Below are 27,777 nucleotides of genomic sequence, written 5' to 3' on the forward strand. Positions count from 1 at the left end.
ATTGTACTCACCATAATCTGTAATGTCATGGCTGGCATATTCCCCACACTACCATTATCACTCTACCATCAATAACCTGCTCACTGATCTTCAGTTTGGAATCCGTCAGGGCCAATCAGCTGCTGACCTCATTGCAGCCTTGTTTTAAACATGGACAAAAGAGCTGAACTCCAGAGGTGAGGTGAGGCTGGGCGGCACGGTGGCACAGTGGTTAGCACTGCTGCTTCACAGCGCCAGGGACCCGGGTTCAATTCCAGCCTCGGATCACTGTCTGTGTGGAGTTTGCACATTCTCCCTGTGTCTGTGTGGGTTTCGTCCGGGCGCGCCGGTTTCCTCCCACACTCCAAAAATGTGCGGGTTAGGTGGATTGGCCATGCTAAATTGACCCTAGTGTCAGGGGGCTTAGGAAGGTAAATATGTGGGGTTATCAGGATAGGAACTGGGTGGGGTTATGGGGATAGGAACTGGGTGGGATTGTGGTCGGTGCAGGCTCGATGGGCCAAATGGCCTCCTTCTGCACTGTCGATTCTATGATTCTATGAGAGTGACTGCTCTTGACATCAAGGCAGCATTTGATCGAGAGTGTTATCATGGAGCCTGAGCAAAGCTGGAGTCAATAGAAATCAGGTGAAAACCCTCCACCTGTACCTGGCACAAAAGACGATTGGTTGTGGTTTGTTGGAGGTCAGTCATCTCAGTTCCAGGACATCACCGCAGGAGTCCCTCAGGGTAGTGTCCTAGGCTCAACCATCTTCAGCAGCTTCATCAATGACTTTCCTTCCATCTTACGGTCAGAAGTGGAGATGTTCACTGATTCAGCACCATTCATGACTCCTCAGATACTGAAGTAATTCATGTCCAAATGCAGCAAGACCTGGACAAGCGGCACATAATATTCGTGCCACAGAAATGCCAGGCAATGACCATCTCCAACAAGAGAGAATCTAACCAGCACCCCCTTGACATTTAATGGAATTACCATCACTGAATCTCCCACTTTCAACATCCTGGGGGTTGGGGCGGGGGGGGGGGTTACTATTGGTTAGAAACTGAACTGGGCTGGCCATATAAATACTGTGGCTACAAGAGCAGGTCAGGCTAGTAATACTGTAGCGAGTAACTCACCTCTTGACTCTTCAAAGCCTGTCCACCATCTACAAGGCACAAGTCAGGAGTGTGATGAAAATATTCTCCACTTGCCTGGATGAGTGAAGCTCGACACCATCGAGGACAAAGCAGGCTGCTTGATTGGCACCCAATCCACAAACGTCCACTCCCTCTCCCACCACGCACAGTGGTAGCAGTGTGTACCATCTCAAAGATGCACTGCACTATGGCTGCTTTGAGAGACTGCATCTTCCTAACCCATGACCTCTACCATGTGGAAGGACAAGGGCATAGAATCATAGAATCCTACAGTGCAGAAGGAGGCCATTCGGCCCATCGAGTCTGCACCGACCACAATCACACCCAAGCCCTTAACCCTACAATTTTACCCTGCTAATCCGCATGAAACTAGGGTCAATTTACCATGGCCAATCCACCTAACTCGCACATCTTTGGAGTGTGGGAGGAAACCGGAGCACCCGGAGGAAACCCCCACAGACACGGGGAGAATGAGCAAACTCCACACAGACAGTGGCCCAAGCCGGGAATCGAACCTGGGTCCCTGGCGTTGTGAGGCAGCGGTGCTAACCACTGCGCCACCGTGCCGCCGCAGTAAGCACATGAGAACACCACCACCTGCAAGTTCCCTTCCAAGTCACTCACCATCCTGATTTGGAAATATATCACCATTCCTTCACTTGCTGGATCATAACTCCCTCACTAACAGCACGGTGGGTGTACCTACACCGCATGGATGGCAGCAGTTCAAAAAGGCAGCTCACAACCACCTTCTCAAGGGCAATTAGGGATGGGCAATAAATGATGGCCCTGTAATATAGATTGCATGAATGAATAAAAATAAATTTACTCTCATAACTATTCATAGAACGAACAATACAGAAGCAGTTAATCTGGCAAAGTAGCTATTCATGTTCCACATGAGCCTCCTCCCATCATTCTACATCTCATCCAAGCAACATATTCTATTCCTTTCTTCACATATTTATCTAACTTACTGTAAAAAACTTTTTTTAAATATTATTTATTCATATGCGAGATGTGAACATGTTGGAAGGCCAGCAATTATTGTCCCTAATCTCTAATTGCCCATGAGAAAGCTGTGTTCAACTATCTTTTTCAAAAGCTGCTGTATGCGTGGTGAAGGTACTCCCACGGTGCCATTAGTTAAGGAGTTTCATGGTTTTGATCCAGAGTTGATGAAGGAACGCTGATATGTTTCCAAGTTATCCAGATGCGGGAAAAGAATAGTTATATTACTGGAACAGTAATTCTGAAATCCAAACTTATGATGCAAAAACCAGAGTTTGAATGCTTCAATGGTAGATGACCTATTTAAATTCTGTTAATTAAATCAAATTGGGAAGAATAAGCCAGTATCAATAATGATAATATGAAAACTTACATGAAACTACCACATTGTCTAAAAAGCCCCACATAAAAGGCAACACCTCCTCCACGATCATCCCCAACACCGGTGCCCCACAAGGCTGTGTCCTCAGCCACTTATTGTTCTCCTTATGACTGTGTGGCCAAATTCCCCTCCAACTCGATTTTCAAGTTATAGAGGTTTACAGCATGGAAACAGGCCTTTCAGCCCAATTTGTCCTTGCCACCCAGTTTTGACCACTAAGCTTGTCCCAGTTGCTTGCATTTGGCCCACATCCCACCATATCCATCTTAAATTTGCTGATGACACTCTCAAACAATGATGAGGTCTCAGAGAATGATGAGACGGAGTACAGGAAAGAGATAGAGAATCTGGTGAATTGGTGCGACAACAATAATCTCTCCCTCAATGTCAATCTCAAAACAAAATAGATAGTCATCGACTTCAGGAAACATAGTGGAGGACATGCCCAAGTCTGCATCAACATGGTCGCAGGCTTCAAATTTCTACATGTCCTGGTCACCAACAACCTGCCCTGGTCCCCCCATGCCGCCCTGTAGTTAAGAAAGCCCACCAACTTTTACAGATGCACCACAGAAAACATTATTTCTGTTGTATCACAGCTTGGTATGGCTCCTGCTCTGTCCAAGACTGCAAGAAACTACAAAGGGTTGTGAACGAAGCCCAGTCCATCACGCAAACCAACCTCTCATCTATTGACTCTGTCTACACTTCCCACTGCCTTGGAAAAGCAGCCAGCATAATCAAGGACTCCACACACCACAGACATACTCGCTTCCTCTCCTCCACCTTCTTGCGTTGGGAAAAAGGTACAAAAGTCTGAGGAGCGTACCAACCGACTCAAGAACAGCTTCGTCCCTGCTGCTGGCAGACTTTTGAATGGACCTACCTCGTATTAAGTTTATCTTTCTCTACACCCTAGCTATGACTGTAACACTACATTGTGCACCCTCTCCTTTCCTTCTCTATGAACGGTATGCTTTGTCTAATTAGCGCCCAAGAAACAATACTTTTCACTGTATACCAAAACATGTGACAATAATAAATCAAATCAAATCAAAATCAAAGTCAGCACTGTTCATCACTGCCATTTGGGATTGTGAAGCTAAATAATCGTCACTATTCCTTTTGACTTGTTTTATTTGTTCATCTCACTTTTTAAACAACCTATTGATGTCAAATATGGACTCAGAACCATGTGCACACTTACTACAGGCAGCCCTTTGCATTCTTCTCTGTTCCAGTTGACCTTTCAGTTGGTCTGCAAAAGGATAAAAGAAATTCAGCTTATTTATTTCAATTATGAAGTGATTGATTCACCTTGTAACAAAATGCCTTCAACAAGGAGGCATCTTAGCTTGTTTAATGTGAGGCAAACTAGATACTAATAATAAGATACTGCGGCACAGTGATTAGCACTGCTATCTCACAGCACCAGGGACCCGAGTTCAATTCTCGGCTTGGGTCACTGTCTGTGTGCAGTCTGCACGTTCCCTCCGTGTCTGCGTGGGCTTCCTCCGGGTGCTCCAATTTCCTCCCACAGTCGGAAAGACATGCTGGTTAGGCACATTGGCCATGCTAAATTTTCCCTTACTGTACCCAAATAGGCGCCGGAGTGTGGCAGCTAGGGGATCTTCACAGTAACTTCATTGCAGTGTTAATGTAAGCCTACTTGTGACACTAATAAATAAACTTTAATTGCACTGTATATTAGGCACTAAATGTGGCTTTATTCTTCTGAATAGCTAACGTAAGGTGTAAACTTCTGCATATTTGGTTTATCAGAAGCAACAATTCAGTATGTTCTGTGAAGAAAATTTTATTTATTATTATTTCTGGGATCTACTGTGAAGGATCTCCTGTAAAGCAGGATTGTGGAGTCTGTGTGTGTGTGTGTGTGTATTTTGTGTGTGCATGCCTGATTTAATTAAGCTGGGGACTAAATGCCTGTGACGTTTAGAACATCAGGTGGGCTACAAGTAAACACAACTTGGATGGAAATTTGCATGAGGAGATAAGGGAAGATTTGGAGGTTTAGCTGTACAATTTCAAAGGGAAGCAAGAAGGAGTTTACAACTGGGAAAACATCATCAATAAATGAGGCCAAGTTATTCAATTTTATTTTACTCGAAAATGGTGGCCATAAGGAAAATATAAAAGATTTTTATTTCCTGGGAAAGGTAAATTTCAAAGAAGACAATGGGAAAAGGTGAAAGGGAAAAAACATATTTACAGCGAGGTTGGGTGCTGAGTTGGGAGTAGTCATGTAAGACCTCCTGTGTTGGGACAGTGCTGTGAAAAGAAGTAAAATGAGAAGTTTGCAGTAACCCAGCAAAGTGGCTGTTTTTACATCGAACAGAGTTGTGTTTTCACGTCTGGAATTTGCATAATGAGTGGAATGCGAGAGAGAGAGAGAGAGAGAAGCTGTGACATCTCTTCTCTAGAGCAACAGTGCGGTGTGTCTTGTGGTAATGTTACTGGAATTCTTATAGATTAGATACCTATGGGGACTGTTATCCAGATGGGTGTTTCTTTGTGGATCTAACCAAGTAGAAATTTTGGGGGGAAGGATCTGTAAGATTAATTTTAACTGTTGTAAAGAAAATATCAATTTTTCCAATATTTCTGTGGAATGGCGTGAAACAGGCTTGTGAGGACTGTGTTTATTATTGTGCATGTGTGACTGACTTAATTAAACTGAACACAGCTAGACGGCAAGGTTCAAATCATCATTTGAACATACATTCAGAGATTAGTTGGTGTTTTGAACTTGTGGCTGTCGCTGTGATTTTTACCTGTGTTTGGTGCTTTGTACAGGTAGCTCAAGTTGCAAACATCCACAGGAAATGGTGTGGCTGGCATTTATTTATTCGTTCATGGGATGTGAACATCGCTGGAAGGCCAGCATTTATTGCCCATCCCTAGCTGCCCTTGAACCGCTGCAGTCACTGTGATGTAGGTAAGCCCACAGTGCTGTGAGGAAGGGAGTCCGGGATTTTGACTTCTTGCTGATTTCAAGGCTTCGACACAATCCCAGACATGAATGCACGAGTAGGCATTTCCCTGGATTACAGCACGGCCTGGAGAGGTCACATAGACGCCCTGGGGCGTCACGGTAGCACAGTGGTTAGCACTGCTGCTTCACAGCTCCAGGGACCTGGGTTCGATTCCCGGCTTGGGTCACTGTCTGTGTGGAGTCTGCACATTCTCCTCGTGTCTGCGTGGGTTTCCTCCGGGTTCTCCGGTTTCCTCCCACAGTCCAACAATGCGCAGGTTAGGTTGATTGGCCATGCTAAAATTGCCCCTTAGTGTCCTGGGATGCATAGGTTAGAGGGATTAGTGGGTAAATATGTAGGGATATGGGGGTAGGGCCTGGGTGGGATTGTGGTCGGTGCAGACTCGAGGGGCCGAATGGCCTCTTTCGGTACTGTAGGGGTTCTATGATAACCTGCCAAATGGGGAAGGAGGTGGAGAAAGACCCTCAGCTGGAGAGCATCTCTGCTTCGGGTGCTCCAGGAGCTTCCTGCCTCCCTCCTTGACATCTCTCCTAGTTTACACCTTCTAGACCAAGGACTGCAATGCAGTATCTCAGAGGCACCTGCCCTCATGGTGTGCCCTTCTTCACTGTATTTCTGGTGAGATGCACTTCCTACAAAACATCCAGCACCTGCTCCAGCCACCATGCAACACTCCTTAAGAGCTGCAAGCTATCTTTAACTGGTGCTAGGAAGTGAAGGTTTTTATATTGCACCCCCCCCCCCCCACCCCTGCCATTCTTGATGCACATAGCCAATGAAAGTGCACGTAGTAATGGCTGCAGGGAACAGTCAGTCATGTGAGCAGAAACACCAAGTTGGTGGGTTGCCTGTATTCTACTGAAGTGGACTGAGATAAGTGCCAATTGCAATCCCTATCTCTATTTTTGGGTTCTATCTAATTTAGCCCCTTCTATATTAAACTCGTCATTGATATCATAGAATCATAGAAGCCTACAGTGCAGAAGGAGGCCATTTGGCCCATCGAGTCTGCACCGACCAGAATCCCACCCAGACCTTATCCCCATAACCCCATACATTTACCCTAGCTAGTCCCCCTGACACTAAGGGGCAATTTAGCATGGCCAATCCACCTAAGCCGCTCATCTTTGGACTGTGGGAGGAAACCAGAGCACCCAGAGAAAACCCACGTAGACAGAGGGAGAAAGTGCAAACTCTACACAGACAGTAGCCTCAGCCAAGAACTGAACCTGGGTCCCTGGCGCTGTGAGGCAGCAGTGCTAACCACTGAGCCAGTGTGCCGCCCACAGTCCAAACAGATAGATAGTTCAGTGCTTAATCACTGCTCCCAAATTACTGAATTTAAAGTAAAGCAAAAGTTTATTTATTAGTCACAAGTCAGGCTTACATTAACACTGTAATGAAGTTACTATGAAATTCCCCTAGTCACCACACTCTGGCGCCTGTTCGGGTCAATGCACCTAACCAGCACATCTTTCAGAATGTGGGAGGAAACTGGCGCATCAGGAAGAAACCCACGCAGAGATGGGGAGAACGTGCAAACTCCACACAGACAGTGACCCAAGCCGTGAATTGAACCCGGGTCCCTGGCGCTGTGAGGCAGCAGTGTTAACCACTGTGCCACCGTGCTGCCGCATGTGCTCTTAATGGGCAAGATTCTTTGTTTGGAGCATATAGATGGAAAAGTACTCATATAATATTTAAGAATAGCACAGAAGAAGACATAATACCACCTTCAGTTAGTCATTTATGTAAAGATTCGCCACATTCTTCGGTTCGTAATCACTTGTCTTGGAACACAAGGCAGGTCTGCAGTTAAACTAATATATTTGTTGAACTTGGCTTTCGCTTTTGGCTTCACTGAGCTGCATTATAAAGTTTGGAAAGATCAATGACCTCATCAGCACTGATGGGAGAAGCATGAGGAGAACATCCATCCATCAAGAAGAAAGCATTATCGAAAACACCAGTGAAACATAGGAAATGTAACAGGGAAACTGGAAAGGAAATGTGGAATCTATTTCTAGTTTGTATAAGTTAGGAGCGCAGGGGGCTCTTGTGACTTTTTTTTTACAATTTAGCTCTGTCCAATTTGTTTTTATGGAATAAACTTGCATGCCCCTCTTGGAGGATAAATGGACAAGTGGGTTCTGTAAAGGCTTCGATTCCGAGACCTCCATTTGCACCGAACCAAAATAGGAAACAAATCCAAGACGTACCATTACCCAGCCTGACAGGTTACATCTTTGTTCCTCTGTTAAACTGCTTGGCAATAAAAAATAACCCATCTGTTATTTAACAGTAAAAAAATAAGCCGTCAGTTATGACTTTGCAGACTAGATAGTGCTGCGGGTTCGAACCTTTATCACAATGTTCTGACACAAACATCTTATACTGCTGCCATGTTTTTGTTTTTATGTCGTTGCAAATGCACATATTTCGCATTTGAAGGGTCTCATATTTGAGACTGCAAATTCACTGAAGAAAGTTTTGGGTACTCACTTTGTCCATCACTGAGTCTTCTGTATGGATTATTTTATGAACCACTCATGATCGTCGCCAATACGACGTGTTTGTCTTTTTCACTTTCATTATGAAATACGGATTTATATCACAACTAGCTGTCCATTGTTTACTTGAGTTGAGCTGGAAGGTTACAATCTGGTGGCTATTTGTCTCCGTAACAAAATGTTTTCACAAAAAGTAAATACTGATAGGACAGTCATAAAGACTCACCAGAAGGCTTACTGAACACAACTGTCACAATAGAACAACCACATATGTCCTAAGACCAACTATACACATGATAATCATGTGTGTGTACATGGGCTGCATACTGTACTTGACTTGGAGGGCCGAAGGGCCTGTTCCTGTGCTGTATTTTTCTTTGTTTTTTGACTATGCAGATTATGTAAGTAGGCAAAAATCTCTGTTGATTCTAATAGGTGGTTACAGTATGCCCAGATCTGCTGGTCTCTGGATAGTCGAAACCTGGAGGTATCCTGGAATGTGCATTTGGGGACCCCTTGGATGTTCCAACTTACTTATCTGAATAGTTACCCGGGAAATATTAGGCAGGAAGAAAAAAACATATCTAACTTCTAAACAATGATACAACCTTCCTCCCCCTCCTCCCCCACCACCACCATCCCTTTTGACGCAATTCCCAGACTACCCCTCTAACTCCTCACCCCCCCCCCGACATCCAACTCTCACGCTCCTCCAACTCCGTCCCCCCACCTCCTGGACATCCAAATACTCTCCCCACCCTAAGACTCCCCACCAAACCCAGCCTGACCTCACCACCCTGTCACCATACCCAGTTGGTACCCTACCCATCTACCACCCTGCCACTTATCGCCCCACCACTCTGCCAGCTTGCCACTTACCGCCACCTAACACACTGAAAAGCTGTTTAAATGTCCCAAAGCTTCTTATTATGTTTGTGAATGAAGATTTACCAAAATATGGCAGCTGGTGCCATAAAAAACTCAGCTGAGCTCAGCTTCCCCAGGTGATCTTGTACTATAAGGAGGGACTCTGAGTACAGACCTGCTTTTCCTTTCGGAGAGGCTGGTTTGAAAGCTGGACAAGAAATACGGAGCTCCGATGGCAAGTAATGGGAGACGATGGCGTAAGGATATGTTCTTTGGACGAGTAATCCAGAGAACCAGTGTAATGCTTTGGAAACCTGGGTTCGAATCCCACCACGGCAGATGGTGAAATTTGAATTCAATAAAAATATGGGATTAAAAGTCTACTGATGACCATGAAACCATTGTCGATTGTCAGAAAAACCCACTTGGTTCACTGATGTCCTTTAGGGAAAGAAATCTGCCGCCTTACCCTAGTCTGGTCTACATGTGACTCCAGAGCCACAGCAATGTGGTTGACTCTCAACTGTCCTCGGGCAACTAAGGATGGGCAATAAATGCTGGCCAGCCAGCAACGCACATGCCCCATGAATGAATAAAAAAAATTAAAAGCCCACCCAGTTCACTGATGTCCTATAGGGAAGAATATCTGCCATCCTTACCTGGCCTGGCCTACAAGTGACTCCAGATCCACAGCAATGTGGTTGACTCTTAAATGGCCTGGTAAGCCAGTCAGTTCAAGGGTAATCCGAGATGTCCAGCTAGTGACAACCACATCCCTTGAATGAACAAGAAATAAACCTTATCACGATTGCCACTCCTTGGAAGATTCGGCCCTACATGTCCCCTTTGTTATGAAAACCAAACTTACCTTGATAATGAGGGCAGAGGTTGGGAACTTCAATTCCTGATGGACCTTGGAGTTTTTGCACATGCGCTGACCAGGAGCAGACTGCACCCGCACAGTTCTGCAATTTCTTTGGGCCTTATGTGCCTAAGAAAAATAGTAGGAAAATCTGGGGCAAGTGACTGGGAGCAGAGCACCATCAAGAATCAGAGTCCCAGGCAGGGGACAATGAGAGGGAGTTGGGAGCTTCTAAAAGGAGTTGCCCCAAAGAAAAAGAGTCCAGAGAAGGGGATAGGGACAGGAAGAGATCCCAATTCAGTTAAAAAAGGGAGGAGCAGAGAAAAAAGGCTCCAAAAAGGAAAAAGGATGTGCGTAGCACTTTTTAAGTGAAGGGGGCTCAAGGGAAGCCCTGGTAGCTGAAGAGAGCTCAGAAGAAACCTTGACGATCAAGGTGACCAAAGGGTAATGCCGGACGTTGAGCAAAGGTAATCCTTTGAAGCAGTGGGGCTCTGTTTGATGAAGCTGAAGAGCTGAAGTTGTGCTTGTGAGTTGATGCTTGAGTGCATTCTCGGGGATCCAGGGGAATGTAATCTCAGGAGGAGAGACTGAAATGCTGCAAAATGAACCATTGTTGATGTCGTCCCGAGTTGGAGCGACTTTTGGAGAGAATTCCAAAGCGAGATTTTCGAAGGCGAAGATTGGAATTCTACATGAGACGGACAGCTTCAAAAAGATTGGCTGATTAACAATAGTACTGATGACTGGATGGGTTGTTGAGAAATGTCCCTATCCCCTTCTCTGGACTCTTTTTCTTTGGGGCAACTCCTTTTAGAAGCTCCCAACTCCCTCTCAGTGTCCCCTGCCTGGGATTCTGATTCTTGATGGTGCTCTGCTCCCAGTCACTTGCCCCAGATTTTCCTACTATTTTTCTTAGGCACATAAGGCCCAAAGAAATTGCAGGAATATGATCTTCGAGTCATAGAGATTTACAGCATGTAAACAGGCCCTTCGGCCCAACTTGTCCATGCCGCTCTTTTTTTTTAAACCCCTAAACTAATCCCAATTGCCCGCATTTGGCCCATATCCCTCTATACCCATCTTACCCATGTAACTGTCTAAATGCTTTTTAAAAGACAAAATTGTACCTGCCTCTACTACTACCTCTGGCAGCTTGTTCCAGACACTCACCACCCTCTGTGTAAAAAAATTGCCCCTTGGACACTTTTGTATCTCTCCTCTCTCACCTTAAACCTATGCCCTCTAGTTTTAGACTCCCCTACCTTTGCGAAAATATGTTGATTATCTAGCTGATCTGTGCCCCTTATTATTTTATAGACCTTTATAAGATCAACTAGCCTCCTACGCTCCAGAGAAAAAAGTCCCAGTCTATCCAGCCTCTCCTTATAACTCAAGCCATCAAGTCCCAGTAGCATCCTAGTAAATCTTTTTGGCACTCTTTCTAGTTTAATAATATCCTTTCTATAATCATAGAATCTCTACAGTGCAGAAGGAGGCCATTCAGCCCATCGAGCCTGCACCGACCACAATCCCACCCAGACCCTATTCCTGCAACCCCACATATTTCCCCTGCTAATTCCCTGACATTAGGGTCAATTTAGCATGGTCAATCAACCTAACCCGCACATCTTTCAACTGTGGGAGAAAACCAGAGCATCTGGAGGAAACCCACGCAGACATGGGGAAAATGTGTAAACTCCACACAGTGACCTGAGGCCGGACTTGAACCCGGGTCCCTGGCATTGTGAGGCAGCAGTGCTAACCACTGTGCCACCATAAATCGGGTGACCAGAACTGTCCACAGTATTCATATCTGCCACTTATTGGGTCGGGAGATGTGTCCGAGCACAGTTTGCCTGTACCTCATATTAACCCTGAATGTTTGAGTATTCAATAAAGATGTCAATTGTTTTATGTTTTCTGATCTGGTATAGTAAAGTTAATTTGTGCTTGCTCAAAACCCATGGAATCTTCTGGCTTTATTCTCTTATTCTAAATCTTAAACTTCGTCTACTCTAAACAAAACATTATTGGTCTCCAGTTGAATCTTACCAAAAACATGGCGGTCTGGTCAAGGATCTTAACACCTTGTTACTGACAGTGGTTACACTGTCAGATGATTCTTGCTTTGTAGTTTTCCTGTCGTCAAACCATTGACTCCCTGCCTGGGCACAATGGGGCACTGCAGGCTGTCCAGTCCCTGATTAAATATGCTCCTGCCTTGCCTGCCAACATTCCCAAAAAGCCTTTGATAAAAGTACCACACAACAGACTTACATGCAAAGTTATAACTTATGGAATGAAAAGGACATGGCTACGAAGTTGGTTGAGTGACAGGAAACAGAGGATAGTTGTTAATGGGTATTTTTTGAACTGGTGGACGGTTTGTAGTGAAGTTCCCCAGTGCTGGGACTCTTGTTCTTCCTGACATATATTAATGATCTAGACCTCGGTGTACAGGGTGCAATTACGAAAATTACAGATGATAAGAATCTTGGAAGCTTTGTGAACTGTTAGGAGGATAGTGTAGAAATTCAAAAGGATATTGACAGGTTGGTGAAATGGGCAGACAAGTTGCAGATAAAATGTACTGCAGAAAAGTGTGAAATGAATCATAAGAACACAAGAACAAATAAAACAGGAGCAGAAGTAGACCATATGGCCCGTCGAGCCTGTTCTGCTACTCAATAAGATCTTGGGCTGTAACTCTACTTTTCTGCCCACTCCCCACATCCCTTAATTCTCTGACGGACGAAAAATCTGCCTATCGTAGCCATAAATGTATTCAATGATAGAGAATCCACAACCCTCTGGAGGAGGGCATTCCAAATAGTAAATTCACCCTTTGAGCGAAATAACTTCTCCTCATCTCAATCCGAACCGATTCACTCCTTATCCTGAGACTGTGCCCTCCATGTTTTAGTCCCCGACTGGCAGGAACAATCCCTAAGCTTCTACCCTATCAAGCCCCTTCAGAATTTTGTAGGTTTCAATGATATCGCCCCTAAACTCCAGAATCCCCTTGCAATGAAGGCCAACATGCCATTTACGCCAACATGCCATTTGCCTTCCTAATTGCTTGCTGCACCCACATGCTAACTTTCTGTGTCCCTTGTACAAACATCCAGGTCTTTTTGAAAATCAACACTTACAAGTTTCACACCTTTAAAAAATATTCTGCTTTATTATTCTTGCGACCAAAGTTAATAACTTCACATTTCCCCATGCCATACCCCATCTGCCGTCTTTTTGCCCGCTCACTTAACCAGTCTATATCTCTTTGTAGCCTCTCAGTGTCCTTCCTACAGCTTACCTTCCCACCCACCTTGGTATATCAGCAAACTTTGATACATTACTCTCTGTCCCTTCATCAAGTAGATGTAAATAGCTCCACTCCCTTTGTCATAAAGGCTAACATTTCATTTGCTTTCCTGCATGTCAATGTTTTGTAATTTGTTTACAAGGACACCCAGGTCCCTCTGAGTACCAATATTTCCTCGTCTCTTACATTTTATAAAATATTATTCTTTTTTATTTTTTCTACCAAAACGGGTAACTTCACATTTCTCCACATTATAGTCTATCTACCACATTTGCACCCACTTCTTTAACCTGTCTATATCTTTTTGCAGCCTTTTATAGCTTCTTCACCACTTTCCCACCTAGCTTTGAACATAAGAACTGGTCTCCCCGCTACAGGAAGGATGGTATTAAACTGGACAGGGTGCAAAAAATGTTTACAAGGATGTTACTGGGACTGGAAGGTTTGAATTATAAAGAGAGGTTGGATTGGCTGGGACTTTTTTTCCTGCTGCACAAGAGGATGAGCGGTGTGACCTTACAGAGGTTATAACATTGTGAGGGGCATAGGTAAGGTGAATAGACAAGGTCTTTTCCACAGGGGAGGGGAGTCCAAAACTAGAGGGCATAGGGTTAAGATGAGAGGGGAAAATTTAAAAGGGACCCGAGGGGCAACTTTTCCACACAGAGGGTGGTACGTATATGGAATGAGCTGCCAGAGGTGGGTATAATTACAATTTGAAAGACATGGATAGGAAAGGTTTGGAGGGATATGGGCCAAACACAGGCAAATGAGACTAATTCAGTTTAGGAAACCTGGTCAGCATGGACGAGTTGGGTCAAAGGACATGTTTCCGTGCTGTATATTCCTATGACTTTATAAGGAGCAGGAGTAGGCAATTCAGCCCCTCGAGCCTGCTCTGCCATTCAATACGATCATAACAAATCTCATCTGGGCCTCATCTCCATCTTACAGCCTGCTGTCCATAATCCTTCATCCCGTCACTAATTACAAACCTATCTATCTCCTCCTTAAATTTGTTCCTGCGTACACTGCACTCTGGGATAGAGAATTCCACAGATTCACGATCCTTTGAGTGAAGTAATTCCCTTATTTCTGTTTTAAATCTGCCACCTCTTATCCTAAAACTATGGCCTCTCATTCTAGAATATTCAACAAGGGGAAACATCTGCTATACGGCTACCTTGTCAATCCGCTCCAGTATTTATATACCTCAGTTCGATCTCCTCGCGATTATTAGCAAACTTGGATAAGCTCTGCCCTTTCATCTAATTCATTGAAGAGATTGTACTGAGTCCTATTTCACCACCACTGCCTGTAGACTATTAGAATGCCTTCTTCAGAGCAGAGAAGTGCACAGAATAGAATTAGAAAAAAAAACACATCAAAGGCTGGTTTGTTCTTTGCCAACATCTGGTGTAGGCAGGAAACCAGAAAACCAACAACTCATGTCTGACAAAAACAAAATTCAGTTTAGCAATTAGTTCCCAAAAGTTATCATTTTATAAAACATGCTGACATTAGTCAGCCATTTTTTGTTGACTTGATGAACAGTTTGTAACTGAGAATTCCCTAAAGTTGACAACCAATTAGTCGGTAACACCCATTGCACAGATGTGGAGATGCCGGCGTTGGACTGGGGTGGGCACAGTAAGAAGTCTCACAACACCAGGTTAAAGTCCAACAGGTTTTTTTGGTACCACAAGCTTTCGAAGAGCTGCTCCTTCATCAGGTGAGTCACTCTTGCAAAGGCACATGAGAACAGGAGTGGGCCTTTCATCTCCTCGGGCCTGTTCTGTCATTCCTGGAGATTATGATTTGAACCTTAGCTTCATCTACCCACCTTGGTTCCATAATCCTTGTTATCCTTGCCTAATAAAAATCCATCAATCTCAGTTTTGAAATGTTCAATTGACTTCCTGTCACAAAAGCCTTTTGGGGAGACAGTTCCAACTTTCCATTACCCCCCTTGTGAAGAAGTGCTTTCGGACATCATCTGAACAGCCTAGCCCTAATTTTAAGGATCTGCCCTCTCTTTCTGACCATTCCATCAGAGTAAATATTATTTCTCTATCCACCCTATTGAATCCTTCAATCATTTTATACACCGGCGGCATGGTAGCACAGTGGTTAGCACTGCTGCTTCACAGCTCCAGCGACTTGGGTTCGATTCCCGGCTTGGATCACTGTCTGTGTGGAGTTTGCACATTCTCCTCGTGTCTGCGTGGGTTTCCTCCGGTTGCTCCGGTTTCCTCCCACAGTCCAAAGATGTGCGGGTTAGGTTGATTGGCCATGCTAAAATTGCCCCTTAGTGTTCTGAGATGTGTAAGTTAGAGGGATTAGCGGGTAAATATGTAGGGATATGGGGGTAGGGCCTGGGTGGGATTGTGGTCGGTGCAGACTCGATGGGCCAGATGGCCTCTTTCTGCACCGTAGGGTTTCTATGATTCTACCTCCATTATACTCTAACTATACTCATTGGAATTCAGAAGAATGAGGAGGGACCTTATAGAAACATATAAGATTATGAAGGGAATAGATAAGATAGAAGCAGGGAAGTTGTTTCCACTGGCAGGTGAAACTAGAACTAGGGGGCATGGCCTCAAAGTAAGGGGGAGCAGATTTAGGACTGAGTTGAGGAGGAACTTCTTCACCCAAAGATTTGTGAATCTGTGGAATTCCCTGCCCAGTGAAGCAGTTGAGGCAACCTCATTGAATGTTTTTAAGACAAGGATAGATAAATTTTTGAACAGTAAAGGAATTAAAGGTCTTGGTGAGCGGGCGGGTAAGTGGAGCTGAGTCCACGAGAAATCAGCCATGATCTTATTGAATGGCGGAGCAGGCTCGAGGGGCCAGATGGCCTACTCCTGCTCCTAGTTTTTATGTTCTCATTACCCACTACACTGACAACTCACTTCCTGGTTCCCCTGTGGCATTTCAGCCCCACCTCGTGAACGGCCAGTAAACTAAAGTAACAATAATTGGCAGTGACCTTTTCACAACAATTACGTGTGAAAGGGTCAAAGGTAAGCACATGAATTGGAAAAGGTGTAAAACATTGAATAAATGTCCATTCATAGAATCTAAGATATTTTGCCCTTTTCCAGTCTACGTACATCCTTTGTACAGATTACCATGCAACATAGTTAATTGTGGGGCTGAGGGCCAGACTGAACTGTTCATGCCGTTCATACAGCTGTGAATCATAAAATCCTATAGAAAAAGATCATTAAGCACGCAAGGGAAATATTTCCACAGTACGCGATTGCCTCCCCCGACTTGGGCAGACCCAGAGATGACAGTCTTAAAACTGAACTGTCGGTCATAAAACTTGACCTCATAAAAATCAAATTACTTCACTGGGACATGACAAATAGAAATTTCATGCGTAAAGCACATTTCGGAATCTTAAGCGGTTATATCCCCTTTCTTATGCTCGGCATGCTGGTTCTGAGCCAATGCCACGAATTGCAAAGTTACCAACCACCGACCCCTGCTCAAGTGGCAAATGGTGACTCATCATTCACATCTGGAAGAATAAAGTAAATGCCTTGAATAGTTGCAGAGACACAACAGAGAGGATTGCCAATTTGAATAGAGTAATCCGCACCCTACTGAACAGAAACATCTCATTAGTACTTTCCATGTGATTCAAACATTTTTTGTCAATTACGTGTGCATCTTTGTTATAGTGCTGACTGTCATCACTGAGATATTGTAAGTTTATTTAGGATTAGACATGAACAAAAAATATAATGGGCCATTACATCCAGGCTCTTCGCTGTTAGATATTTAGGAATCTCTCTCCGATGTTCCCAGCTGAGGATTTGCACTGCAATTGTCCAGAAGCTTTAACTTCGCCTGGACAATCGCACTGCACAGGGAACCATCTGACTAAAGCAATTTAAATCGCTAACTTCGGATAGTTCTACCTGTGTTACGCTAATAGTTACTCTATCAGAGTTAGAATAAATAAAAGTACTTATAACTTTGGCCTATTTTAAATAACCGGACTGATTCCAACCCCCCCGCCCCCCCAACCACCGACCCGACACCCCAATCGGACCCAATCCAGTTGGAACCTGGTCCCCTGCCACCCCCACCCCTCTCCCGCCCCCCCCCCGCCGAAACTTGGAACAATCCAATCTGATCTGACCTGACAATCTTCACACCCAAACTGACCCCCTTACCCAATCCAACTGGACCTCTCCTCCAACCTGAATCGGCTAGACCTCCAGCCCATGCCCCATTGACCTGACCTGAACCCCTCCCCGATCTGGCCCCACCCATCCTCCCCTGACCTGACCCAATCCAGCTGGACACCATCACCCTCTCATCACTCGAACTGACCTGACCTCCCGTCTCAAACCCTGACCTGAATCCCTCCACCCTACCCTGACTGGACCCCACCCCACTGTCAGGCCGACGACGCCCACCCTCCCCCCGCAACCCCCAGACCCAACAAACTGCTGCATATCTAACACCCCAACACCCCATGTTCAACCCCTCCACCTCCACCGCTGTCCAGAGATGTCCGACCCCTCCATTACCACACTCCCCCCTGCCCCCCCACCCCGACATCCAACTCCCACACCCCCCAAATCTCACCCACTTACCTTAGATACTTACCTGGCCTATCAGTTTCTATCAGGCCTTTAAACATCCCTGCTATATGGCAACTAGTGCCAAGGGAAAGGTGGCGTGTCGTCCTTCATTCAGTCTCTTTTAGGTTTCAGTGCTGGGCTTCGTGGATACAAATGCTGCCTGGATCTCAGCTGGCCTGAGTCAAGATGGTTGAGCGGGAGAGGCAGGGAAGAAATATGGCGCAGCTAAATGAGTTTGGTGAGATAATCTCTGCTGAGTGCTATTCCGAGGAAGTTATAGTCCATTATTTTAGAAATAGGAACATGCTGATAGGTTCAACCCAGCCAGTCCAGATCACATCTACCTACCTTCCTTTTCAAACATTCCTCCCTCCATACGCCCCCCCATCCCGCAAATCTGCCAGTGCAAGCTAACATTTCTTTACCCTCCACTGGCAATCTTTCTACAGTAAGAAGTTTAACAACACCAGGTTAAAGTCCAACAGGTTTATTTGGTAGCTTTCTACACCCATCACAATTGTTTTCCTTACCTCCATCCACTAATGCTGACATTCGAGGATAGAGTTGTATGTGCAAAAATCTATAAATAGTATAAAAATCATTCTTAGTTTCATATTTAGGGGCATCAGTGAGGTACACTGCAAGCAGGAGAGAGTAGCGTGAAATTTTTTCAGCACCCAACTTTGAGCACAAAGATATGCTGATGCACAGCTGAATCGAGGAGCTGAAAATGGGCCTCCTTTAAACAATGTGGACAAGCTGCCGGGCGTTGGTTGAGTTTCCAGCAGGCAGCTCACCCTTTTATAGCAACTAGCTTGAGGTCAGGACGGAAATGAGGGAAAACAATGTCCAATTTAGCAGGGCTATGCTCCATGAGCCTGATAAGAACATAAGAACATAAGAACATAAGAAATAGGAGCAGGAGTAGGCCATCTAGCCCCTCGAGCCTGCCCCGCCATTCAATAAGATCATGGCTGATCTGACGTGGATCAGTACCACTTACCCGCCTGATCCCCATAACCCTTAATTCCCTTACCGATCAGGAATCCATCCATCCGCGCTTTAAACATATTCAGCGAGGTAGCCTCCACCACCTCAGTGGGCAGAGAATTCCAGAGATTCACCACCCTCTGGGAGAAGAAGTTCCTCCTCAACTCTGGCTTAAACCGACCCCCCTTTATTTTGAGGCTGTGTCCTCTAGTTTTATCTTCCTTACTAAGTGGAAAGAATCTCTCCGCCTCCACCCTATCCAGCCCCCGCATTATCTTATAAGTCTCCATAAGATCCCCCCTCATCCTTCTAAACTCCAACGAGTACAAACCCAATCTCCTCAGCCTCTCCTCATAATCCAAACCCCTCATCTCCGGTATCAACCTGGTGAACCTTCTCTGCACTCCCTCCAATGCCAATATATCCTTCCTCATATAAGGGGACCAATACTGCACACAGTATTCCAGCTGCGGCCTCACCAATGCCCTGTACAGGTGCATCAAGACATCCCTGCTTTTATATTCTATCCCCTTCGCAATATAGGCCAACTGATGACTTATTGGCTTCAATTGTGTCTAGAGTGGCTTTCTAAAATGGTTTTAAGCACCTTACTTATGCTAGAACAAAGAACAAAGAAATTTACAGCACAGGAACAGGACCTTCGGCCCTCCAAGCCTGCACCGATCATGCTGCCCAACTTAACTAAAACCCCCCTACCCTTCAAGACTAAGAAGTCTTATGCCTATTTTGTTTGTTCTCACTGGGACGACGGAGATTGAGGGATGACCTGATAGAGGATTACAAGATTATGAGGGGCATGGACAGAGTGGATAGTCAGATGCTCTTTCCTAGGGTAGAAAAGTGAAGTACTAGGGGGCATAGGTTTAAAGTGCGTGAGGAAAAGTTGAGAGGAGATGTGCAAGGCAAGCTTTTTACACAGAGGGTGGTGAATGCCTGCAACGCACTGCCTGGGGAGGTGGTGGGAACAGGTACGATAGCGGCATTTAAGGGGCAACTAGACAAATACATGAATAGGATGGGAATGGAAGGACATGGACTCCGTAAGTGCAAACGGTTTTAGTTTAGGCAGACATCATGATCGGCGCAGGCTTGGAGGACCGAAGGGCCTGTTCCTGTGCTGTATTTTTCTTTGTTCTTATTTAAGCTTCCTCTGAGAGATTGGGCTGCCCTGAGATTTCTGTGCACGGATGCAGCCAAGAAGGTCAATTGAAGCTTTGAAACAAAGCTTACGCAGAGTGAGGAGAGGTAGTGGTGCTCCTTCCTGTTGTACTGTTGGCCTCTGAGGGCCAGGATTGCCCAGATCTCCCCTTCCCACACACACAGCAAGCACCCAATGCAATGAGATAGATATTCATTACTCTGTTATTGATCTTTTTTGTTGGTTAAGGATTGAAAACGTGACAGAAGATAATTCCATGCTCTTCTTCAAAAAGGTGCCATAATATCTTTAATAGCTACCCAAACAGCTGGTTAAATGTCTCATCTAAAAGATGGCCAAATAGTTAAATGCAACTTTGGCACTGTGGTGAAATTCTGAAGTGGGGCTTCCTTCCCCGGCAAAACGTTGAGAATTCAAGCCCCACCTCGGGACTGATATTTCAGTGCAGTGCTGCTGAAGGATTACTGCATTGTCAGAGGGTTTTTTTTAACTGAAGACGTTTTTTTAAAAAATCACAATCGGATGTGTGGGTAACAAGAGAGAGAATGACAGATAGTCTTATTAAACAGAACCACTAAGTGTCTGCATTGGCTTCTGATAGACCTTCGGGACTGTCTAAATAAAATGCCGGTGGGATTGTCATAAAAGAATTCCAAATAGTCAGACTCACTGGGGATACCTAATAAGTCTGGCTGATCAGAAAGCTGAGATTCACGATAAACTGATCCAGACCTTGGCTTCAGCATCCAAGCTCAAACAAGCTGGCACTATCGGTTATAAATAATTAAAGTGAAAAAGCAGAAGGAGTAACTGAGTTCACTCGACGTGAGCACAAAACGACTGCACAGCTGAAGATTTACAATGATTAACCCTTTCAGGTTCCTAGTTGCAGGGAAAGGAATAAGCAAGCTGTCGCACTGTTTCCTTTCGGAGCCGGAGCCGGCAGCACACGATGTCCGATATTTGCTCGAAGGACACGCGTGCGGAACTGCCAGAGTCTCCACTCCCTCTTTCTCCTGCCCACCCCCCCCCACCCTCCCTTTGGAGCGAATGGCACCCACATCCTGCCTCTGGCGGCCATCTCCCTCTCTTCCTGCAAGTGGTAAGGCCTGGGCCTCCTGTGCCCACAATTCACCCTCCTGCTCCTCCTCCTCAGCTCCAGCAGCAACCAACAGAACAGCAAGGGCGGCACGGTAGCACAGTGGTTAGCACTGCTGCTTCACAGCTCCAGGGACCTGGGTTCGATTCCCGGCTTGGATCACTGTCTGTGTGGAGTTTGCACATTCTCCTCGTATCTGCGTGGGTTTCCTCCGGGTGCTCCGGTTTCCTCCCACAGTCCAAAGATGTGCGGGTTAGGTTGATTGGCCATGCTAAAAAATTGCCCCTTAGTGTCCTGAGATGCGTAGGGTAGAGGGATTAGTGGGTAAAATATGTAGGGATGTAGGGATAGGGCCTGTGTGGGATTGTGGTCGGTGCAGACTCGATGGGCCGAATGGTCTCTTTCTGTACTGGAGGGTTTCTATGATGCTTTCTGTGAAGATTAATGGGTTGCATTGCAAAAGCCATCTTGTCAATCTAAAGGGTGGGGTTAGAATTTGGGGAAGGGGAGAGACAGATGGAGAGGTTAAAGAACTCTACTCACCCCCAGCCCAGCAACACACACTCCCCATAGCCCCCCCCCCCCCCCCCACACACAGACCCAGCAACACACACTCCCCATACCACCCAACACAGACACCCAGCAGCACATACTCCCCATAGCCCCCACACACCCCGAGCAACACATACTCCCCATACCCCCACACACACCCCCAGCAACACATACTCCCCATACCCACCCACACACCCCCAGCAACACATACTCCCCATACCCACCCACACACCCCCAGCAACACACACTCCCCATCCCCCCCACACAATTCCAGCAACACACACTCCCCATGCCCCCCCCAACACACCCCCAACAACACACACTCCCCATACCCCCCCCCACACACACAGACCCAGCAACACACACTCCCCATACCCCCCCACACAGACCCCCAGCAACACAAACTTCCCATACCCCCCCACACACCCCCAGCAACACACACTCCCCATACCCCCCACACAATTCCAGCAACACACACTCCCCATACCCCCCCCCCACAGACCCCCAGCAACAAACTCTACGCATACCCCCCCCCACAGACCCCAGCAACACACTCCCCATTCCCCCCACAGACCCCTAGCAACACACACTCCCCATTCCCCCCACAGACCCCCAGCAACACACACTCCCCATTCCCCCCACAGACCCCCAGCAACACACACTCCCCATTTAACCGCCCCCACAGTCACCCAGCAACAACACACCTAACCCCCCCCCCTCCACAGATCCCAGAATGGCAACACAGCCCTCCCTCCAACCGCATTCCCCGCCCCCCCCCACCCCCCCCACACCCATGAACACACACCCAGCAATAGTGGCCCACAGACAGTGCTGCTGGACAAGCCCTGAGGCAGCAGCACTGCCACTTCAGAGAGTTTCCAACCCATCCCACACCTGTAACAGTGCTTGCTGCTGCCAGCACTAGGACCCAGAGTCAGCACAAAGACCCGAGGTCAGCGCTCTGAGCCGAGTCCGTGCTGAGAGTCTGAATTCAGATCCCATTAACAACAGCAGCCCCCCAACGCCGCCCCCCCCCCTCCACACACTGGCAGCCCCCCCGCCCCTCCCCCCTGGACACAAAATGCAACATAGCCACCACGAAACAGCCCCCTCTGAGCAGCAGGGAGCAGTTTGAAAGCAGAGACTTATCTCCTCATTCACCCTCTCTGCTCAAGCCCCTGAATGTGACTTTTATACAGGAGGTGTTTTCCTGACCGATCCAGTTGCAGTGAACGAGGTGGTTAAGGCCGGTGAGCTGGGACGATTGGGAGTGAAACTCACTAATTACATTGTGATGAATGCAAAAAAATTCAAATTGCCGTTTCGACTGTTTTTGGCAGGGTCCTGATCGCGACAATTTTTTTTTCTTGGTAAAATGGAAATGAGCACAAAAACGGGCACCATTCCCGCTAGTCGCACCACACCTGATTTTACAACATTTTCCCACCACAAAATGGGCGCAATGAGGTCGTAACGTTCCGCTCATAGAATTATACAGCACAGAAGCGGCCCTTCAGCCCATCGAGTCTGCACCAACACATTAGAAACACCTGAACTCCCACCTAATCATCAGCCAGCACTTGGCCCATAGTCCTGAATGTTATGACATGACAAGCGCTCATCCAGGTACATTTTAAAGGATATGAGGCAATCTGCCTCTACCACCCTCCCAGGCAGGTTATTCCAGACAATCACCACCCTCTGGGTAAAAAGGTTTTTCCTCACATCCCCCTACACCTCCTGCTCCTCACCTTGAACCTATGACTCCTTGTGACTGACCCTTCAGCTGAGGGGAACAGCTACTCCTTACCCATTCTGTCCGTGTCCCTCATAATCTTGAACACCTCAATCAGGTCAACCCTGAGTCTTCTCTGCTCCAACAAAAACAATCTAAGCCTACCCAACCTCTCTTCATAACAAATGTTCCATCCCAGGCAGCATCTTGGTGAATCTCCTCTGCACCCCTTCCAGTGCATTCACATCGTTTATATAATGTGGCGACCAGAACTGCACAGAGTACTCGAGCTGTGGCCTCACCAACGTTCTATTCAATTCCAACATGACTTCCTTGCCTTTGTAATCTATGCCTCGATTCATAAAGGCAATTGTCCCATATGCCTTATTCACCACCCTACTAACATGCCCTTACCGCTTCAGAGATTTGTAGACAATCATAGAATCATAGAATCATAGAAACCCTACAGTGCAGAAGGAGGCCATTCGGCCCATCGAGTCTGCACTGACCACAATCTCACCCAGGCCCTACCCCCACATCCCTACATATTTTACCCGTTAATCCCTCTAACCTACACATCTCAGGACACTAAGGGGCAATTTTAGCATGGCCAATCGACCTAACCCACACATCTTTGGACTATGGGAGGAAACCGGAGCACCCGGAGGAAACCCACGCAGACACGAGGAGAATGTGCAAACTCCACACAGACAGTGGCCCAAGCCGGGAATCGAACCCAGGTCCCTGGAGCTGTGAAGCAACAGTGCTAACCACTGTGCTACCATGCCGCCCTTATCACGCCAAGATCCCTTTGTTCTACGGAACTTCTTAGTGTCCTACCATTCATTGAATACTTCCTTGTCAAATTGCTCCTTCCAAAGTGTATCCCCTCACACTTTTCAGGGTTAAATTCCATCTGCCCCTTATCTGTCCATTTGACCATTCCATCTATATCTTCTTGTAGCTCAAGACACTCACCCTCACTGTTAGCCACCCGGCCAATCATTTTGTCATCTGCAAGCTTACTTATCCTACCCCCCACATAGTCATTAATGTAATTTATAGAAATGGTGAATAATAGGGGGCCAACACAGATCCCTGTGGTACGCCACTGGACACTGGCTTCCAGTCACCCTCTGTTTCCTGCAATTGAGCCAATTTTGAATCCACTTTATCAAATTATCCTGTGTCCCATGTGAATTTACCTTCTTTACAAGTCTCCCATGTTGGACCTTGTCAAAGGCTTTGTTGAAATTCATATAAACTACACCAAATGCACTAACCTTGTCTACATACTGGTCACCTCCTCAAAAACTTCAATTAAATTTGTTAGGCATGAGCTTCCTCTGACGAAGCCATGCTGACGATCCCTGCTCAAGCCTTGCCTCTCCAAGTGGAGATAGATAATCTCGTTCAGAAGTTTCTCCAATAGTTTCCCTACCACTGACGTGAGACTCATTGGTCTGTAGTTCCCTGGTTTTTCTCTACAACGCTTCTTAAATAGCGGAACCACATCAATTGTTCTTCTGTCGTCTGGCCCTCCTGCTGTGAGGAGTCTAACAACACCAGGTTAAAGTCCAACAGGTTTATTTGGTAGCAAACGCCACTAGCTTTCGGAGCGCTGCTCCTTCATCAGGTGAGCGGGAGATCTGCTAACAAACAGCAAACAGGGCATATAAAGACACAAACTCAATTTACAGAATAATGAATAATGATTGGAATGCGAGTCTTTACAGCTAATCAAGTCTTAAAGGTACAGACAATGTGAGTGGAGAGACGAGAGAAATTGAAGATTTGGTCAGAGCCCCTGCAATCTCCTCCCTTGCCTCCCACAACAGTCTGGGACACAATTCACCCAGACCTGGGGATTTGTGCAGTTTTAAGGCTGCCAACACCTCCAATATCTTCCCTATGTCAATTTATTCAATCTTGCATTCTGAATGAAAAGCAAAAAAAGGTCTACTTCAACTTAAGTTTTATAACTACATAGCATACTTACATTCTTAAGAGTATTCTGTAAGAGGGAGAGAGAAGTGGGTGTCATCACAAAAACATAACTGGCGGCTTTGCCAAAAAATGTCAGGGCACAGATACGTGACTGCAAATCCCTATGTGGTAAGTTCCTAGCCTGAGGGCTGCTTTTCCTCAGTTTGGACACTAGATAAATAAAACAAAACTTCAGGATATGGAATGGAGTCTTTCCTAAAACTCCAAAACACTCCACTGCTTTGGCAGGAGGGGACAGCATTCAGGTTGCTATGACCACATTCAGAGCATAGATCCCCAAAAAAACGCACCTTACTGCAGCCAAATAAGGGTCGCAAACAATTCAAGATTGCTTATTTGTCAAACATCTTAAAGCTGCCATGTTGGACATGATATTATTTATGGCTTGCAGTGCCCAGGTTTAATGTGAAGCTCAGCATGTCTGAGGTAAAGCTTCCATATTTGTCAAGTGGTGATAGCTTGGATTTAAAAGCTCATAATACTATGAAAACCAAGTGGCAACAACATATTAAGGAGAACAACTGATCAGCTTGCATTCTATTGTACTTTATCCTGTTTCGTAATCATGTGTTGGAGACACTTCACGTACAGAAGCAAAAGCAACAATAAAAATGCTGAACTGTTTTTGATGGCAATGGTTGAAGGAGGAATATTGACAGAATTTCTTTAAAATAATGTGATGTGGACATTGTTGGCTGGGCCAGCATTTGCTCCTTATCCCTAATTGCCCTTGAGAGGCTGACTCTGCCATTTCAGAGGGCATTTTTGGAGTCAACTACATTGCGACACTAATAAGTAAACTTTAAATTTTAAAACTTTGGAGCCAAATGTAGGCCAGACCAGGTAAAGATGACAGATTTCCTCAGCAATCCAGATGGGTTTTTCCACAATCGACAATGGTTCCGTGGACATCAGTAGAATTTTAATTCCTGATTTTTATTGAATTCAAATGTCACCATCTGCTGTGGTGAGATTCAAATCTGGGTCCCCAGAGCATTACAACTCTGTGTCCCCCAGAAAACCAAATGCACATCCTGGTTCTCTTCATGTACTGTCCTGGTCTTTATTTGTCTTGCATCACCATCACTAAAACAGATTATCTAGTCATATCACGTTCTTCAATCAAGAAGCGCTCTTGAATCTATTCGTAACCACCTTAGCTCCAGTTCTAAGATTCGGACATAGATTACCATAGAAGGAATTGAAATTGGGTGGTCAGGCCTACTGTCATTTTATCTGAATCTGCTCCATTCGAGATTGTTTGTTTCCCATTGCAAATGTAAGGGAAAAGTATAAGGCTCAGGTTTTAAAGCCATTCCCCTGCCATCCACCCCGTGCCTGCTGTTTTGCAGGAATTCAGGTAGTAGGCCTGAGATGCAGCAAAAATAGCCTCAACTGCGAAATGGAGGGCAAGGCCAAGTAAAGGCCTTCACTCCTCCCAAATACATGCCAAAAAGCCTCAATCTTGACCAACGTGCAGTTCTGATTTTCAGTGTATCAATGCCTTTTAATATTGCCTCCACCTCTCCAGGTGCTGGTGGGCTGCCTTGATCATTCTTGATGGGCTTCCACTTATACAGAGGTAAGTCACTGGCCTGGCCTTCCAGGAACAGGATCCATATAATCCAGTTCTTTTCCATCTTTTTCTGGATTTCCCTTGAGGGTGGCATCGTAGCACAGTGGTTTGCACATTCTTCCCCTGTCTGCATAGGTTTCCTCGGGGTGTTCCAGTTTCCTCCCACAGTCCAAAGATGTGCAGTTTAGATGGATTGGCCATGCTAAATTTCCCCTTAATGTCCCAAGATGTGTAGGTTAGAGGGATTAGCAGGGTATATTCGTGGGGTTACGGGGATAGGATCTGGGTAAGATGCTCTGTCGGAGAGTTGGGTGCAGACATGATGGACCGAATTGCCTTCTTCTGTACTATAGTGATTCTATGATTGCAAAGTGATTTCTGGATAATTACTTTCAGTATTTTACAATCATTGTCTGAAGGTAGTGTAACCCAACCTTAACTAGTCTCTCATCACAACTCCGTCTCTTGATCATGAGAGAACATGAGAGAAGGAAAGAGTGAGGAAAGGAACAAGAAAAAAGCAGAGAGAGTGCTGACGTTTTAATAGAAGCCAGACTCAGTTTATCAAAGCAGGCTATCGCTTTGAGTGTTACCAGCATCTGATAAGTGAAAATTTGGAATAATTGGAATTCTAGAACGATGTCACTGTCATCTGACTGTATTAAAAATACCGCAATTCAAAGAGTTTACACAAATACTTCTGTAAAACTCTACTCAAAAAATCCTGTGGCTTGGCTGTACTGCCAAATTAAATACATCAGAATTTTACAAATTTTGTGCAGACTTTCATACAAACTTAATGAGCCAAGCATTTAAAAAAAGCATAATCTGAAGATTTTCCGTCATTTGAAATACAAACATATCACATTAGAACTACACTGACATGAGTACATTACAGAAACAAAGAACATTAGTATTAT

At 45.6% G+C, this 27,777-nt stretch overlaps 1 protein-coding gene across 1 annotated transcript in view; it reads right to left on the reverse strand.

Moving 5' to 3' along the window:
* kif6 (kinesin family member 6) overlaps nt 1–27,777 on the reverse strand; it is a 406,644-nt gene that overhangs the window by 44,927 nt on the left and 333,940 nt on the right. The window contains exon 16 of the mRNA XM_078213528.1: nt 3,747–3,797. Coding sequence (XP_078069654.1) covers nt 3,747–3,797 — 51 coding nt within the window. The remainder of the gene's footprint in view (nt 1–3,746; nt 3,798–27,777) is intronic.

This window comes from Mustelus asterias, chromosome 5 (genome assembly GCF_964213995.1).
Source record: "Mustelus asterias chromosome 5, sMusAst1.hap1.1, whole genome shotgun sequence".
Taxonomy (NCBI): Eukaryota; Metazoa; Chordata; class Chondrichthyes; order Carcharhiniformes; family Triakidae; genus Mustelus; species Mustelus asterias.